The following is a 19,318-nucleotide window of genomic DNA, read 5'->3' as shown; positions in this document are numbered from 1 at the left end:
TTTGTTAGACTTTTATAGTAGTTTTTAATATGACTGTGTCAATGGCATGTTTGGCCATTTCACAGTTAATTATATGCTGTGGATCTGAATTTCATATGTTGGCTAGGCTATGTAAAGTCAAAAAGTTTATTTGTTGGATTCTTTTTCCTGAAAGAAGCTTGATGGGTTTTTATGATGACCAACAATGCAAAATGCATGGTTGTCATTAGATTGGTTTTTAATTCCAGCTTTTTAAATTGAATGTTAACATATATCTTGGTGGGATTTGAACTCATGTTCCCAGAACATTAGCTGGATCTGTATACTACTAATGTATTTTTCCATCATGCATAATTACATTACCAGTATATCCACTGGTTGGCATTCATCCTTGTGGTTTATAAATGGGTATATCAAAGAACAGTACTGAACAATAACGGCCCTTTGGCTCACCAAGACTGGGCTGACACATAATGCCTTTCTAAACTAAAAACCTTTTGCCTCTGTGTGGGTCGAGATTCCTCTATTCCCTGCCTATACATACATCTGTCAAGATGCCTCTTAAACATTACTCTTGTATCTGCCTCTACCATGAACTCTGGCAGTGCATTCCAGGCACTTACCAACCTCTGTGTTTAAAAAAAAAACTTACTTCTCACATCTCCTTTTAAACCTACTCCCCGTTACCTTAAACCTGTATCACTAGTAAATGACATCTCTAACCTGGGAAGAAGACTCCGATTATTCGTGCCTGTCATAATTTTGTAAATTTCTATCAGGTTACCCATCATCCTTTTACGTTCAAGTGAAAACAAATGAAGTTTGGTCAATCTCTCCTCTTAGTTAATACCCTCCAAACCAGGCAACATCCTGGTAAACTGTTTCTGTAAGTCCCTCCAAAGCCTCCGCAACCTCTGGTGGTCTGGCAATCAGATCTGTACACAAATGTGGCGACTGCTTTTTGTCATATATATAAATAATTTTGATGTGAACATAGGAGATATGGTTAGTAAGTTTGCAGATGACACCAAAATTAGGATTATAGTGGACAGAGAAGAAGGTTACTTCACAATACAACAGGATCTTGATTAGCTGGGCGAATGGACCAAGGAGTGGCAGCTGGAGTTCAATTTAGATAAACGTGAGATGCTGCATTTTGGAAAGGCAAATCAGTGCAGGACCTACACACTTAATGGCAAGGTCCTGGGGAGTGTTGCTGAACAAAGAGACCTTGGAGTGCAGGTTCATAGCTCCTCGAAAGTGGAGTAGTGAAGGTAGATGGAGTAGTGAAGAAGGCATTTGATATGCTTGCCTTTATTGGTCAGTGCATTGAGTAAAGGAGTTGGGAGGTCATGTTGCGGCTGTACAAGACGTTGATTGGGACACTTTTGGAATATTGCGTTGAATTTTGATCCCCCTGCAAAGGAAGGATGTTGTGAAACTTGGAATGGTTCAGAAAAGCTTTACAAGGATGTTGTCAGGGTTGGAGGGTTTCAGCTATGGGCACAGGCTGAATGGGCTGGGGCAATTTTCCCTGGACCATCGGAGGCTGAGGGGCATGGATAGAATGAATAGACACTTTCTTTTCCCCGGCGGTGGGGGAGTCTAAAACTAGAGGATAAAGGTTTAAGGTGAGGGGGAAAGTTTTTAAAAGGAACTAAGGGGCAACTTCTTCACACAGAGGGTGGTGTGTGTCTGGAGCAAGCTGCCAAAGGAAGTGGTGGAGGCTGATACAATTACAGGATTTAAAAGGCATCTGAATGGGTACATGAATAGGAAGGGTTCAGAGAGATATGGGTCAAATGCTGGCACGTGCAACTAGATTTATATAAGATATCTTGTCAACATGGACAAGTTGAACTGAAGGGTCTGTTTTCATGCTGTACAGCACTATGACTCTACAACTCTATAACTAAAATTCTGTGCAGCTGCAACGTGGCTTGCCAATTTTTATACTGTATCCACTGACCAAGGCCAAGCATGCCATATGCTTTCTTGACCACCTTATCTACTTGTGTTACCATTTTCAGGGAACTGTGGACCTGTATGCCTCGATATTGCTGCTGAGCATTCTGGTATTTACAGTATACTTCCCTCCTGCATTAGCTCTCCCAAAACGCATCATCTCATGTTTATCTGGATTAAATTCCATCTGTCATTTTTCTGCCGATGTCTCCAGCCAGTCTATATTCTGGTGTCCTCTGGCAATCCTCCTCACTATCCACAGCTCCCCCAGTGTTTGTGAGGTCTACATTCTCCTCTAAATCATTCTCCTCTGCCCTGGACGCACCTAACAAAGTGGATCCCCAGAAAGTAAGCTGCCAGTCTTGTATCTCTCTCAACCAAATCTCTGTTATCGCTACAACAGCATTGTTATATATTATATGATGAAGTGGCAAATGGAAGAAATTGTGGAAAAGTGTGGCAGGAAGAATAGAGGCATACAGTATTTTCTAAAAGAGAAAAGGCTTCAGATATCTGAAGCACGAAGGGACTTGGAAGACCTAGTTCAGGATTTTCTTAAGGTTAACATGCAGGTTCAATTATCAGTTAGGAACACAAATGCAGCGTTCAAGAGGGCTAGAATGCAAGAGAAGAGATACACTGCTGAGGTTGTTTAAGACTGTGATCAGACTGCATTTGGAATAACGTGAGCAGTTTTGGACCCTGTATCTAAGGGTGGATGTGCTACCTTTAGAGTGAGGATCCATAGAAGGTTTGCGAGAATGATCCCTGGGTTGAAGGGCTTGCGGTATTCAGAGCGGTCTGTAATTGTTGGAATTTAAAAGGCTGAGGGGCTTCTGATCGAAACTTAGATTGTTGAGAAGCCTGGATAGAGTAGACATGGAGATGATATTTCCATTAGTAGGAGAGACTAGCACCTGAAGGTATAGCTTCAGAATTAAGGGGTGACTGAGGTGTGGAAATTATTCAGCCAGATGGTGGTTAATCTGTGGAACTCATTGCTAGGGGCCAAGTCATTGAATGCATTTGAGACGGAGATAGGTTTTTGACTACTAAGGGGATCGAGGATTGAGAAATACATCAGCCGTGATTGAATGGCAGAGCAGATTTGATGGGCTGTACGGTCTAATTCTGCCTCTATATCTTACAGTCTAATACAAACTTTAACTTCATCTGCCTTATCTGTCATACTCCTTGTACATATTTTCAGAGTTTATTTATTGTTACAGAAATAGAAATTGCTGGCAAAACGCAGCAGGTCTGGCAGCATCTGTCAGAAGAAAGCAGAGTTTGATGAAGACTAGACTCAACCAGATCTGTGTGCCACCAGCAATTTCTGATTTTGTTTCAGATCCCCAGAATCTGCAGTTCTTAGTTTTATTTATTGTTTGTTAGCTGCTTTGTGAGAAATCCTTTATTTTAAAGATTGCGGTCAAGTCCTTTCTTTTTTTTCTTTGAGCAGGGTGAAAAAATCCATGAAGATATTTTTGATATTATTGACCGAGAAGCTGATGGCAGTGACAGTTTGGAGGTGAGTCCATACTTTTAATTGGTTTCTGAATATTCCATTGAGTTTTATACAATCATTTATAACAAGCTATATGATTGATCAGCAGTCACCTCCTCAGTTAACTGTTTTAACATTTCAGTCAAGCAGATTAATTCCTGAGCCCTAAAGTTCTTTAATGATGAGACCATTATACTAAGTAGAGTGTGTTATGGAATGACTGTTTTTATTTAAATACTCAACTGTCTTATGATTGGCATTTACAGCACCTCTGTCCAGGTTATCCAAAATTTGCATTTCAACCCATTAAACCTATGACTCAGTAACTTTAAAAAAGTAAAAGTAAGAGTTAATTGATTCATTTATGAGATGATGCTGGGTCACTAACCATAAGAAAAACTGTAGGCAATCCCTGGGTTTGTCACACATTCTTTAACAGAACCTGAACCTTGATACCAACAAACACCCTGTATTCAATTTGCAAGGGATTTCACTTTTTGACATGAGCTATTTATGGACAGTACTTTGAGTGCATCAGAGGTGTTGGGAATGTACAAATTGAGTTTATTGGTGGAATTCAGTCTGCTATGATGCTTTGTGTTGTATATTAAATTATATGCATCTGCTCAAACTGTAGTGGTGTGCAGTAGCTATTGAGTATAATTTACATTTAAATCAAGATACTGAATATTGCAGTATCATTACCCAGAATCAGCATCTAGTCAGCATCAAATCAAGTATGCTTATGCTTTCCACCTAGTCTCTTCACTGAAATCGGAGTCTGAGAGATGCAAGGAATACTATCCATGAGTCAAAGTTTTAATCTGGCTTCTGATCAATTTTCCAAATACCAGCAAGATCTGAAATGGTGAGGTTCAGTTGGGTTTCAAAAAAGCAAATATAATGTAATGCGGAATTAGAGTAGTTAGGTGGTGCAGATGTGATGGGCCAAAGGGCCTTTTTCTGTGCTGTAGATTTTTGTGATACTGAGCTACAGACCCATCAAACAAATGAACTATTGGCTTGAAGATTATATAAAGTCATACAGTACAGAAACAGACCCTTAAGTGCAACCAGTCTTGCCAACCATAATCCCAAACCAAACTAGTCCCACTTGCCTGCACTTAGTCTACATCCCTCCAAGCATTTCTTATTCATGTACTTATCTAGATTTCTTTTAAATGTTGTAACTGTACTTGTATCCAACACTTTGTCTGGAATTTCATTCCACACACAAACCACTCTGTCTTTTCTAAATCTTTCCCCTCTCACATTAAAAATGTGCTCCCTGGTCTTGAAATCCCCCACCCTGGGCAAAATGCACCTTATCAACACCTCCCATGATTTTCTAAACCTCTGCAAGGTCCCCCCACAACCTTCTATGCTCCAGTGAATCAAAATAAAAATCTTAAACTACTGAAATGTAATAACTGTAAGAACTCTAGAATTAAGATATATGTAGACTTTCCAAAACTTCCATTCACACAACTCCATTTTAAAAGGAAATCACGCGTTTATTTTTAGAATTAAAGTAAAAAATCTTATACTACTGAAATATAACAACTGTAAGAGACTTAGAAATAATCTTAGGAGCAGCTGCAAGATCCACACTACTCTCAGTTTGCCATTTTAGAATACATGCAATATCTACAGTCAAGAACAATTCTTAGTTTAACTAAAACCCATTGACATTAGTGCTGTATTACGTCGGAGTCAGGGTAATCTCCATTATAGTCACCAGAGTCATACAGCATGGGAGCAGACCCTTCAGTCCAACTGTCACTGTCCCCACCCCCCACAACCTGGGGGGGGAGCATCATTTCCGCAAATGATGTCAACCCCCACCCCACCCACTCCAGTTATATTCTCCGCTCCCAGCTCCAGCCCTATACCAGGTCTTAGCACCCAGCTCTGCCGAGTTTTTACTATACCCCCAAACCTCCCCCTTACTGAGGTTGAACGATCAGTCCTCAGCAAAGGCCTTCCGCTCATCCACCTCCGTTCACGCATCAGCAAATTCAATACATGTTGTGACGTTGAACACTTCTTCCGCTGCCTCCGCCTCCGAGCTCACGTTTTCAATCAAGACTCCCGCCCACCTTCAATACACCCCAATCATCTGGACACCCCGTGCCGGTCTGTTACCCATCCTCAACCTCTATTTCCAACTGCTGCCTAGACATTAACCGCCTCAACCTGTCCACCCCCCACTCCAAATCCAACCTCTCACCCTCACAATGTAGAGCCCTCCACTCCCTCTGCTCCAACCCAACCTCACCATCAAACCAGCAGAATAGGGGGGTTATCGAGGTAGTTTGGCGCACTGACCTCTACACCACTGAAGCCAGGCGCCAACTCGAAGACACCTCCTCCTACTGCCTCCCCCGAACACGACTTCAACTCCCAAACCATCATCTCCTAGACTGTACACAACCTCATCACCTCAGGGGATCTCCCACCCACAGCTTCCAACCTAATGGTTCAGGAACCCCGCACCACCCGATTTTTCCTCCTACCCAAGATCCACAAGCCTGACCACCGGGCTGATCTATTCTCTCAGCCTGCTTCTGCCCTACCCAAGTACATCTCCACGTATCTTGATACTGTCCTACCCCCCTGGACCAGAACTCCCCACATATGCTGGGATAACACCCATGCCCTCCACCTCCTCCAAGACTTTTAATTCCCTGGCTCCCAACACCTCATTTTCACCATGGGCATCCAGTCCTTATTCACCTCCATCCGCCATGACCAGGGCCTCCAAGCCCTCCCTTTCTTCCTCTCCCAATGTCCCCACCATTACCCTTCCACTGACACTTTTATTCGTTTGGCTGAACTGGTCCTCGCCCTCAACAATTTCTCCTTCGGGTCCCCCCGCTTCCTCCAACCGAAAGGGGTAGCAATGGGCACTCGCAAGGGCCTCAGCTATGCCTGTCTCTTTGTTGGTTACATGGAACAGTCTGTCTTCCACAGTTACACCGGCACCACTCCCCACCTTTTCCTCCGCTACATTGATGTCCTTGTTATCATAAGGACAGACTGACGGGCAGAGGGGGTGGGATAGCCATGTTGGTAAGAGATGATATTCAGTCCCTTGCGCGGGGGGACCTAGAATCAGGGGATGTAGAGTTAGTGTGGATAGAGCTGAGAAATACTAAGGGTAAAAAGACCTTTTTGGGAGTCATCTACAAAAGCCCCCAAACAGTGGTCTGGACATCGGATGTAAGTTGAATCAGGAGCTGAAATTGGCCTGTCGCAAAGATGTTACTACAGTTGTTATGGGGGATTTCAACATACAGGTAGACTGGAAGAATCAAGATAGTATTGGACCTCAAGAAAGAGACTTTGTGGAGTGCCTCAGAGATGGATTCTTAGAACAGCTGGTGCTGGAACCGACCAGGGAGAAGGCAATTTTGGATCTGGTATTGTGCAACGAACCAGAATTGGTCAGGGACCTCGAAGTGAAGGAGCCATTGGGAAGTAGTGACCATAATACAATAAGCTTCAATCTGCAATTTGAGAGGGAGAGGGTACAATCGGAAGTGACAATATTTCTGTTGAATAAAGGGAACTATGGAGCTATGAGAGAGGAGATGGCCAAAGTTCAATGGTGCAATACCTTAGCAGGGATGACAGTGAAGGAACAATAGCGGATATTTCGGTGTATAATGCAGAAGTTGCAGGATCACTTCATTCCAAAAAGGAAGAAAGATCTTAGGAGGAGGCATGGGTGGCCATGGCTGATGAGGGATGTTAAGAAACATATAAAGTTAAAAGAGAAAAAGTATAACATAGCAAAGATAAGTGGGAAAATGGAGGACTGGGAAGCTTTTAAAGAACAACAGAGGATTACTAAGAAGGAAATACGCAGAGAAAAAATGAGGTAAGAAGGTAAACTGGCCAATAATATAAAGGAGGATAGTATAAGCTTTTTTAGGTATGTGAAAAGCAAAAAAAATGGTGAAGGCTAAAATTGGGCCCTTGAATACAGAAACAGGGGAATATATTACGGGGAACAAAGAAATGGCAGAAGAATTGAATTGGTACTTCAGATCTGTGTTCACTGGGGAAGACACAAGCAATCTCCCTGAGGTAACAGTGGCTGAAGGACCTGAACTTAAGGGAATTTATATTTGCCAGGAATTGGTGTTGGACAGACTGTTAGGTCTGAAGGTTGATAAGTCCCCAGGGCCTGATGGTCTACATCCCAGGGTACTGAAGGAGGTGGCTCGAGAAATCGTGGATACGTTGGTGATTATTTTCCAGAGTTTGATAGATTCAAGATCAGTTCCTGCGGGTTGGAGGGTGGCTAATGTTATACCACATTTTAAGAAAGGTGGGAGAGAGAAAGCAGGAAATGATAGACTAGTTAGTCTGACCTCAGTGGTGGGGAAAATGCTGGAGTCTATTATAAAGGATGAAATTACCACACATCTGGATAGTAGTAACAGGATAGGTCAGAGTAAGCATGGATTTATGAAGGGGAAATCATGCTTGACTAATCTTCTGGAATATTTTGAGGATGTAACTCTGAAGATGGACGAGGGAGATCCAGTGGATGTGGTGTACCTGGACTTTCAGAAAGCTTTTGATAAAGTCCCACATAGGAGGTTAGTGAGTAAAATTAGGGGGCATGGTATTGGGGGCAAAGTACTAACTTGGATTGAAAGTTGGTTGGCTGTTAGGAAACAAAGAATAGTGATAAACAGCTCCATTTCAGAATGGCAGTCAGTGATCAGTGGGGTACCGCAGGGATCAGTACTAGGACCACAGCATTTTATAATAGATGTTAATGATATAGAAGATTGTATTAGCAATAACATTAGCCAATTTGCTGATGATACTAAGCTGGGTAGCAGGGTGAAATGTGAGGAGGATGTTAGGAGATTACAGGGTGACCTGGACAAGTTAGGTGAGTGGTCAGATGCATGGCAGATGCAGTTTAATGTGGATAAATGTATGGTTATTCACTTTGGTGGCAAGAACAGGAAGGCAGATTACTACCTAAATGGAATCAATTTAGGTAAGGGGGCAGTACAAAGAGATCTGGGTGTTCTTGTACACTAGTCAATGAAGGTAAACATGCAGGTACAGCAGGTAGTGAAGAAGGCTAATAGCATGCTGGCCTTCATAACAAGAGGGATTGAGTATAGAAGCAAAGAGGTTCTTCTGCAGCTGTACAGGGCCCTGGTGAGACTACACCTGGAGTACTGTGTGCAGTTCTGGTCTCCAAATTTGAGGAAAGACATTCTGCCTATTGAGGGAGTGCTGTGTAGGTTCACGAGGTCAATTCCTGGAATGGCGGGATTACCTTACACTGAAAGACTGGAGCGACTAGGCTTGTATACCCTTGAGTTTAGAAGACTGAGAGGGGATATGATTGAGACATATAAGATTATTAAAGGTTTGGACACTCTGGCGGCAGGAAACATGTTTCCGCTCATGGGTGAGTGCCGAACCAGAGGACACAGCTTAAAAATACGGGGTAGACCATTTAGGACAGAGATGAGGAGAAATTTCTTCACCCAGAGAGTGGGGGCTGTGTGGAATGCTCTTCCCCAGAGGGCAGTGGAGGCCCAGTCTCTGGATTCATTTAAGAAAGAGTTGGATAGAGCTCTCAAGGATTGTGGAATCAAGGGTTATGGAGATGAGGCAGGAGCAGGATACTGATTAAGGATGATCAGCCATGATCATATTGAATGGTGGTGCAGGCTGGAAGGGCAGAATGGCCTACTCCTACACCTCTTGTCTATTGACTTAAGGTCGGGTGGAATGTGTTGGTGAAGTTGATGAAATGTTCAACCTGCTCCCACGAGGAGGTTGAACAGCTCATCAACTTCACCAGCACATTCCACCCCAACCTTAAATTCAGCCAGACCATCCCTGACATCTTTCTACCCTTCCTGGATCAAAAAATTCCTGATGAAGGGCTTTTGTCCAAAACGTCGATTTTCCTGCTCCTTGGATGCTGCCTGACCTGCTGTGCTTTTCCAGCACCACACTCTTGACTCTTCAGTCCAACCAGTCCATGCAGAGCATAATCCCAAGCTAAACTAGTCCTGTTAGCGTACCTCTGGCCCATATCCCTCCAAATCTTTCCTATGTATGTATTTATCCGAATATCTTTTAAATGTTGTAATTGTATCCAAATCCATCATTTCCTCAGGAAGTTCATTACACACACGAACCACCCTCTGTGTGAAAGATTTGCTTCTCCTGTCTTTTTAAAATCTCGATCCTCTCACCTTAAAAATGTGCCCCCTAGCCTTGCTGTCCCCCATCCTAGAGAACAGACAACTATCATTAATTCTACTGATATCACTCATTATTTTATAAACTTCTATCAGGTCGCCTCTCAAATTCCTATGTTCCAGTGAACAATGTCCCAGCCTATCCTGTCTTTCTTTATAACTCAAACCTACCCTACCTGGCAACATCTTGGTAAATCTCTTCTGAATCCTCTCCAGCTTAATAATATCCTTCCCTATAACTGAACAACCAGAACGGGAACAGTATTCCAGAAGAGGCCTCACCAATGTCCCGTACAACCTCAACATGACTTCTCAACTCCTATACTCAAAGGACTGAGCAATGAAGGCAAGCATGCCAGACACCTTTTAACCATCCTGTCTGTACATGATACAAACTTCTAAGAATTATGTATCTGTACCCCTAAGTCTCTCTGTTCTGCAATACTACCCAAGGCCCTACCATTGATCGTATAAGTTCTACCCTTATTAGTTGTACCAAAGTGCAATACCTCTCATTTATCCAGATTGAACACCATATGCTATTTTTCAGCCCATTTATCAAGATACCTTTACAATCTTAGAAACCTTCTTCTCTGTCTACTATGCCACCAATTTTGGTGTCGTCTGCAAACTTACTAACCATGCCTTCTATATTTTCATCTAAAACATTTATATAAATAACAAATAAAAGACAACGCAGAACTGATCCTTGTGGAGCACCACTGATTACAGGCCTCTAGTCTGAAAAACAGCCCTCCACCGCTATCACTCTCTTGCTGTTAAGTTAGTTATGTATCTAGTTGGCAAGCTCGCCCTGAATTCCACGTGATCCAACTTTACTAATTAGTCTTGCGTCGAAGGCTTCATTAAAATCCAAGTAAACAAAGTTTACTGTTCTGCCTTCAACAGTATTTTTAGTAACTTCCTCAAAAAACTACCAAGTTTGTGAGACACTATTTTCCTCACACAGAACCATGCTGATGATACCTCATCAATTTTTCCCCCTCGAAATGTCCATAAATCCTATCTTTTATAATCATCTTCAACCAATTACCCACAACTGAAGTCAGACTCGAATGGGAGTGTTGCATTGTCAGAGATGCTTTTAGTTAAATTAGACATTACAAATGCATATGATGTGTCACTTCCATTGGAAAAAGATAGCTGAGTGAGTGATCTAATTAATAGAAGCATTTAAAAATCATGGAAGATTTAGATATACTTAGTACAGAGAAACATTTTCTCTGGAAGTAGTCAATATATAGTAACCAAGACATTCAGTAGGGAATGCAGAAGCAACTTTAAGCAGGGTGTGGTGCGGATGTTAAACTCACATCCACAGAGAGTGATTGAGGTGATTGGTATAGAAACATTTATGGGAAAGCTGAGTAACTACATGAAGGAGATGGGAATGAAGGGTAATAATGGATTTAGATGAGGAAGAATGGAAAGCGTCTTAAGTGGAGCATAAATGGTTGTGCCAAATGGCCTGTTTCTGTGTCATTGTCTCCCCTACATTCAACAAAGGAGAGCTAATGGACGTGATCTACAGCTAACTTTGTTTTATCTGGCACCTTATAAACTGGCACACTCAATAAACCGGCAAAAATTATATGCCTGAAATACCAAACGTTTACTGTATTATTGCTACTAAATGGGACTGACTTCAAACAGGTCGAGCAACTCAAGACTGGGCACCCATGAGGTGCTGCAGATCATCAACGGCAGCAGAATTGTACTCCAGCATCATTTGTAACCTCATGACCTGGCATATCCCCTACTTAACCATTGTTATTAAGCCTGGGCTCAACTCTCTTCAATGGAGAGTATAGGAGGGCATGCCATGAGCAGCATCAATCATACCTGAAGATGAAGTGTCAATCTGGTGAAGCCACCAAATATTGTAAGTGACAAGTCATAACAGAGCTAAGCAATTCCATAACCAGCGAATCAGACCTAAGGTCTGAAGTCCTACAACGTCGGGTTGTGAATGGTGGTGGATGATTAAGCAATTCACTGGAGAAGGAGGCTCCATAACTATTCTCATCCTCAATGATGGAAGAGCCCAGCACATTTGTGTTTTCATAGCAATCTTCAGTCAGAAGTGCCGAGTGGATGATCCATCTCTGCCTCTTCCGGTGGTTTCCAGCGTTAAAGATACCAGTCTTCAGCCAATTCAGTTCACTCCATGTGATATCAAGCAACGGTTAGAGACATTGGACACTGCAAAGACTACGGGCCCTGACAATATTCCAGCAATCGTACTGAAGATTTGTGCTTCAGAACTTGCTGCTTCCCTAGACAAGCTGTTCAAGTACAATTACAATACTGGCATCTACCTGACAATGTGGAAAATTGCCCAGGTTTGTCCTGTACATAGAATTTGTCCAGCTTTTTATCTGGCCAATTACCACCCCATCAGCCTACTCTCAATCATCAGTAAAGTAATGGAAGATATCATCAACAGTGCTATCAAGCAGCACCTGCGCAGCAACAATCACCTCAGTGGCCCCCAGTTTGGGTTTGTCAGGGCCACTCAGTTCCTGACCTCATTACAGCCTTGGTTCAAATATGGACAAGAGGTGAGGTGAGTGTGACAGCTCTTGACATTAAGGCTGCATTTGATCAAGTGTGGCATCAAGGAGCTCAAGCAAAACTGGAATCAATGGATATTTGGGGGGGACAAATTCTCTGGTGGTTAGAGCCCTAATTGACACATAGTGAGATGGTCGTGGTGTTAGTGGTCAGTCATCTCCGCTCCAGGGCATCTCATCAGGAGTTACTCAGAGGAATGTCCAAGGCCCAACCATTTTCAGCTGCTTCATCATTGACCTTCCCTCCATCATTTGTCTGAAGTGGTGATGTGCAATCACTGGCGAACAATGTTCAGCACCATTTGTGACTGCTCAGACACTGAAACAGTCCATGTCCAAATGCAACAAGATCTGGACAATATCCAAGCTTGGGTTGACAATTGGCAAGTAATATTTGTGCCACACAAATGCCAGGCCATGACCGTCACCAATAAGAGACGATCTGACCGCTGCCTTTTGACATTCAGTAGTGTCTATCAGTTACTATCAGTGAATCCCCCACAATCAACAATGTGGGAGTTGTCATTGACCAAAAAACTCAACTGAACTCATTGCATAAAGACAGTTGCTACAAGAGCAAGTCAGAGCTAGAAAGTCTGCAGCGAGTAACATACCACCTGACTCTCCATCATAGCCTATCCACCATCTACAAGGTACAAGTTAGGAGTGTGATGGAATACTGTCCACTTGCCTGAATGAGTGCAGCCCCAACAGCACTTAAAAAACTTGACACGTTCCAAATCAAAGTAGCCCACTTGATTGGCTCTGTGCCCATAAAATCCCCTCCTACACTACCAAGGTTCAGTAGCAATAGTTTATACTACTGCAGAAATTCATCAAAGATCCTCAGATAACACTTTCCAAACCTATGACCACTTCCAGTAAGAGGGACAAGGGTAGCAGATGTATGGGAATACACAACTTTCAAGTTCCCCTCCAAGCCTCTGACTTGGAGATATATCGCTGTTGCTGGGTCAAAATCCTGGAATTTCCTCCCTAATGGCATTGTGGGTCAACCCACAACAGCAGTTCAAGAAGGCAGCTCACCCCCACCTTCTCAAGTGCAACTAGGGCTGGGTAATAAATTTTGACTGGCCAGCGATGCCCACATCCCACAAATGAATTTTTAAAAAACTACCACAAAGAATTCGAACAGATTTGTCATGCATGACCACTATTTTATGAAGCTGACTCAACTTTGTTTTATTGTGTACTGCCAAGTACTCCACAATTTCATTCTTAATAATGGACTGTAAAACCCTGCCAATGAGAGAAGGCAGACTAACTGGATTATAATTTCCCATTTTTTGCCTCCCTCCTTTCTTAAACAGGGATGTTACATTAGCCATTTTCCCTAAATGGGATCCTCCCTAACACTAGTAATACCTGAAAACATACCAATGCCTTCACAATCTCCTCAACTATGTCCTTTAGAACCCTGGGATGTTGTCCAGCCAGTTCGGGTGATTCATCTACCTTCAGATCTCATACTTCCCCACCACCTTCTCCTTAGCACTGGGCACTGCACTTACCTCTGCCTCCTGACGCTCTTGAAGTTTTGATATGGTACTGGTGACTTCCACCATGAAGACTGATGCAAAGTAACTATTATCTATTCCCCATTACTACTTCTCCAGCCTAATTTTCCAGTTATCTAATATCCTTTCTTACCTTTTATATATCTAAACAAAACACTTACTCTTTTTCTATGTTATCAGCTGACTTACCCTCATAATTCATACTGTACCCCCTAATTGCTTTTTAGTTGTTCTCTGCTGATTTTTAAAGGCTTCCCAGTCCTTTGGCTTCCTACTGATCTTCATTGCATTTGTATACTTGTGTTTTCCTTTTAGGTTGTTCTTGAATTCCCTCATTAACTATGGTTGCCTTGCCCTCCTCTTGTAAATGTTTCTTGTTTCTGAGGATGAATTTCTGCTGTGCCTCCCGAATTACTCCCAGAAACTTCTGCCGTTGCTGCTGCACCATCTTACATGGTGGGTTCTCTTTCCAATCATTCTGGCCAGCTCTCCCTCCTATCTTTTTAGTTACCTTTACTCGATTGTAATACCATTACATCTGATTCAGCTTCTTTTTCCAGCACAGCAGTGCTCTCCTTCATCAGTACTGGCACCCCTCGGACTTTTTATCCTTTGCTACGTTTGCTGAATGCATTAGTTCTAGGGATATTTAACACTCAGTCCTGCCCTTCAGGTCTCTGGTTTAGCGACAACATCTTATTTTCACTTAGTAACGTGTGCCTGTAATTCACCAGTCTTAGTTACCATGTTCGTATATATGTACAGTAACACTCCTTTAGACCAAATTACTTTCTCCCTTACTCTGACTCTATCTTACTATTCTTAACTTATTATTCTCTACTCGACTTAAGGGTCATAAGATTCAGGCAGATAAATGATTTCAGATCACAATCTGATAAGCAATCATCACATTGAATGACAAAGAAGGCTCGATAGGCCAAATGTCCTTCTCTTGCTCAGTTTTCTCATGTTCTTAGGCAACTTGCCACATCTCTCCTTAATAAAAGGTAACTCCGCAGAAACTGAGATGGAAGCTGAGGTATGGTAGACTACCACATTAGACAGTTTCTTGCCTCGTAGGCCTTTCAAAAAGGTTCACACTTTCTATGTATCAACAAGGTAGAAGATTTTTGACATTGTATTTATGCATTGTAATTGTTATAAACTAATATAATCTGAAGGGATATCTGAGAGCTAATGAAATGAAGCAACAGATGATGGATATACTGTATTAATTAACAGTAACGTGGTTTGAATGGTTGTATAAATATGGGGAGACTGTAATAATTAGGATGCAAATTTTATGAGTGTGGTTATCTGAAAGAAAGGTCTTGCTGAAAACATGCACATGAATTCTGTTTAAATGCAATTATTTTTTGGTATGTAACATAATACTGATTAAAATTTTCTTTGTAGAGCATGTTGATTTTGAGTTTGGACCCTGCCATGAGTTTAAATTGTATTATAATTGGTGTTAACCTTGTGTAGCCAATGTGTACAGTAGCATTTTCTACTGATTTGTCGTGTTTTTGGTTACAGGGCTTTGTTCTGTGTCATTCCATTGCTGGTGGGACAGGTTCTGGTCTGGGGTCCTACCTCCTAGAGAAGTTGAATGACAGGTGAGTGACAAGCACTTGCTGTGAATATGAAGCATTAGCTACTCATTTGACTCCATGCTATAATGGGAGAACACAATGTAGTTTGGGCATAATATAGAAGAACATGAGTAGTAGGAATGTACCATACAACCTTCACATTTACTTTCCCTATTTACCATATCCCTTGTTTCCTTTAGTTTCCAAAAATCTATTTATTTTAGTTATTATTATAGCTCTAATATCCAAAGTCTTCTGCAGAGAATTTGAAAGATTTTCAACCCTTTGAATGAAGAAATTTCCCATCTCAGTCCTAAATGGCTAGTGCCTTATTCTAAGACTGTGGCTTCAATCTCTAGACTGTACAACCAGTAAAAACTGCCAGTCAATATCAGCAGTATTAGAATCAACTACTAAGGAAGTAATAGCAGAATGTTTGCAAAATCATAGTCTAATCAAGCAGAGTTAATAAGGCTTTATGAAAGGGAAATAGTGTCTGACTAATTTCCAAAAAGATTAGATTCCCTACAGTGTGTAAACAGGCTCTTTGGCCCAACCAGTCCACACCAACCTTCCGAAGAGTAACACACCCAGACCCATTTCACTCTGACTTATGCACCTAACACTATGGCCAATTTAGCATGGCCAGTTCACCTAACCTGCACCTCTTTGGACTGTGGAGGAAACCAGAGCTCCCAGGAGGAAACCCACATAGATATGGGGAGAATGTGCAAACTCCACACATAGTCACCTGAGGCGGGAATCAAATCTGGGGCCTTGATGCTGTGAGGCAGCAGTGCTAACCACTGAGCCACTGTGCTGCCCCAAAGCCACTGTGCATCCCCAAAGTTTTGGAAAGAATTCTGAGGGAAAGGATCTATGACTATTTGGCAAAGCAAACTGTGATTAAAGGCAATCAGCATGGCTTTGTGAGGGGCAGGTCATGCCTCCCAAATCTTATTGAGTTCTTTGAGGAGGTGGCAAGACAGGTCGATGAAGGTCGAGCAGTAGACATGGTGTATATGGACTTCAGCAAGGAATTTGATAAGGTTCCCCATGGTAGGCTCATTTATAAGTCAGGAATTATGGGATACATGGACATTTGGCTGTCTGGATTCAGAATTGATTGGCTGACAGAAGGCAGAGAGTGGTTGTGGATGGAAGGTATTCTGCCTGGAGGTCAGTGTTGAGTGAAGTCCCACAGGACTCTCCTCTTGGGCCTCTGCTCTTCGTAGTTTTTATAAATGACTTGGGCGAGGAGGTTGAGGGGTGGGTTAGTAAATTTGCAGATGACACGAAGGTTGAAGGTGTCGTCAATAGTATTGAGGGCTATTGCAGGCTGCAGCATGACATAGACAGGATGCAGAGCTGTGCTGGGAAATAGCAGATGGAGTTCAACATGGATAAATGCAAAGTGATGCATTTTGGAAGGTCGAACTAGAATGCTGAATATAGGATTAAAGATAGGATTCTTGGTAGTGTGGAGGAACAGAGGCATCTGGGTGTGCAAGTACATAGATCCCTCAAAGTTGCCACGCGAGTGGATAGGGTTGTTAAGAAAGCATATGGTGTTTTGGCTTTCATTAACAGGGGGATTAAGTTGAGGAGTCGCGAGGTTTTGCTACAGCTCTACAAATCCCTGGTGAGACCACACTTGGAATATTGTGTCCATTTCTGGTCGCCCTACCATAGGAAAGATACAGTGGCTTTGGAGAGGGTGCAAAGATGGTATTACCAGGATGCTTCCTGGACTGGAGGGCTTGCCTTATGAAGAAAGATTGAAAAAGCTTGAACTTTTCTGTCTGGAGAGAAGGAGAAAGAGAGGAGACCTGCTCGAGGTATACAAGGTAGTGAGAGGAATAAATAGTCAATAGCCAGAGACTTTTTCCCCAGGGCAGGATTGACTGGTACGAGGGGTCATAGTTTTAAGATATTAGGGGAAAGGTATAGAGGCAATGTCAGAGATAGGTTCTTTACGCAGAGAGTTGTGAATGCATGGAATGCGGCGGCAGCGGAAGCAGAGTCTTCAGGGACATTCATGCAACTGCTGGACAGGCACATTGAGAGCAGTGAGGGGTGCACAGGTTAAGTTGTTATATTTTATATTAGGATTAAACCTCAGCACAACATCTTGGGCCAAAGGGCTGTATGCTGTATCTTTCTATATTCTATTAATTTATTAGAGTTTTTCAAGGGAGTCTCAACCAGAGTGGAAAGAGGGCAGCTGTAGATGTGTTGTATTTGGACTTCCAGAAGGCATTTGATAAAGTATTTTTCAAAAGGTTAAGTCATAAGATAGGAGCCCAGAGTGTTGGTGGTACTATATTGGCGTGGATAGAGAATTGGTTGATGGGCAGGAAGCAGAGAGTGGGAATAAGGGATTCTTTTTCAAGTCAGTGACCCGTGACCAGGATCATTTCGCAGGGATAAGCACTGAGGCTGCAGCTGTTAATAATGTATATTAATAACTTGGAGGAAGCGAATGTTCTGTAGTCAATTTGCAGGCAACAAAAATAGGTGGAAAGAGATTGTCAGAGGGACACAAACAATTTACAGAAAGTTATATTAATAGGTTTAAGTAAGTGGGCAAAAAGTTAACAAATGGAGAATAATGTGGGGACAATGCAAATTGTTTCTTTTGGAAGGGAGAACAGAGTATTATTTAAATGGAGAAGAAACTTCAGAAGGATTTGTGGGTACTTGTGCATGAAACACAGGAAGCTAGCAGGCAAGTGCAACAGGTAGAACAGTTGATCTTCCGTAATTATACCGGCACCACTCCCCACCTCTTCCTCCGCTACATTGATGACTGCATTGGCGACACCTCGTGCTCCTGCGAGGAGGTTGAGCAATTCATCAACTTCAACACATTCCATCCTGACCTTAAATTTACCTGGACCATCTCTGACACCTCCCTCCCCTTCCTGGACCTCTCCATCTCCATTAATGACACTGACATTTTTTACAAACCACCAACTCCCACAGCTACCTGGATTACACCTCTTTCCACCCTACCTCTTGCAAAAATGCCATCCCATATTCACAATTCCTCCACCTCCGCCATATCTGCTCCCAGGAGGAACAGTTCTGCCAGAGAACACACCAGATGGCCGCCTCCTTTAGAGACCGCAATTTCCCTTCCCACGTGGTTAAAGATGCCCTCCAACTCATCTCGTCCACATCCCGCACCTCCGCCCTCAGACCCCACCCCTCCAAACGTAACAAGGACAGAACACCCTTGGTGCTCACCTTCCACCCTACAAACCTTTGCATAAACCAAATCATCCGCCGGTATTTCCACCACCTCCAAAAGACCCCACCACCAGGGATATATTTCCCTCCCACCCCTTTCCGCCTTCCGCAAAGACCGTTCCCTCCGTGACTACCTGGTCAGGTCCACGCCCCCCTACAACCCACCCTCCCATCCTGGCACTTTTCCTTGTCACCGCAGGAGCTGTAAAACCTGCGCCCACACCTCCTCCCTCACCTTTATCCAAGGCCCTAAAGGAGCCTTCCACATCCATCAAAGCTTTACCTGCACATCCACTAATATCATTTATTGTATCCGTTGCTCCCGATGCGGTCCCCTCTACATTGGGGAGACTGGGCGCCTCCTAGCAGAGCGCTTTAGGGAACATCTCCGGGACACCCGCGCCAATCAACCACACCGCCCCGTGGCCCAACATTTCAACTCCCCCTCCCACTCATGGAGGTCCTGTGCCTCCTTCGCTGCTCCCTCACCACCAGACGCCTGGAGGAAGAACGCCTCATCTTCTGCCTCGGAACACTTCCACCCCAGGACATCAATATGGACTTCAACAATTTCCTCATTTCCCCTTCCCCCACCTCACCCTAGTTCCAAACTTCCAGCTCAGCACTTCCAGTCCCC

The 19,318-nt window shown here is 43.0% G+C and overlaps 1 protein-coding gene across 1 annotated transcript in view; it reads left to right on the top strand.

The window, feature by feature from the left end:
- tubg1 (tubulin, gamma 1) overlaps window positions 1-19,318 on the top strand; it is a 73,312-nt gene that overhangs the window by 26,228 nt on the left and 27,766 nt on the right. The window contains exons 4-5 of the mRNA XM_060848520.1: window positions 3,407-3,475; window positions 15,374-15,453. Of these exons, the coding sequence (XP_060704503.1) occupies window positions 3,407-3,475; window positions 15,374-15,453 (149 nt within the window). The remainder of the gene's footprint in view (window positions 1-3,406; window positions 3,476-15,373; window positions 15,454-19,318) is intronic.

Source organism: Hemiscyllium ocellatum, chromosome 32 (genome assembly GCF_020745735.1).
Source record: "Hemiscyllium ocellatum isolate sHemOce1 chromosome 32, sHemOce1.pat.X.cur, whole genome shotgun sequence".
NCBI lineage: Eukaryota > Metazoa > Chordata > Chondrichthyes > Orectolobiformes > Hemiscylliidae > Hemiscyllium > Hemiscyllium ocellatum.
This window is presented reverse-complemented; position numbering and strand designations above follow the sequence as displayed.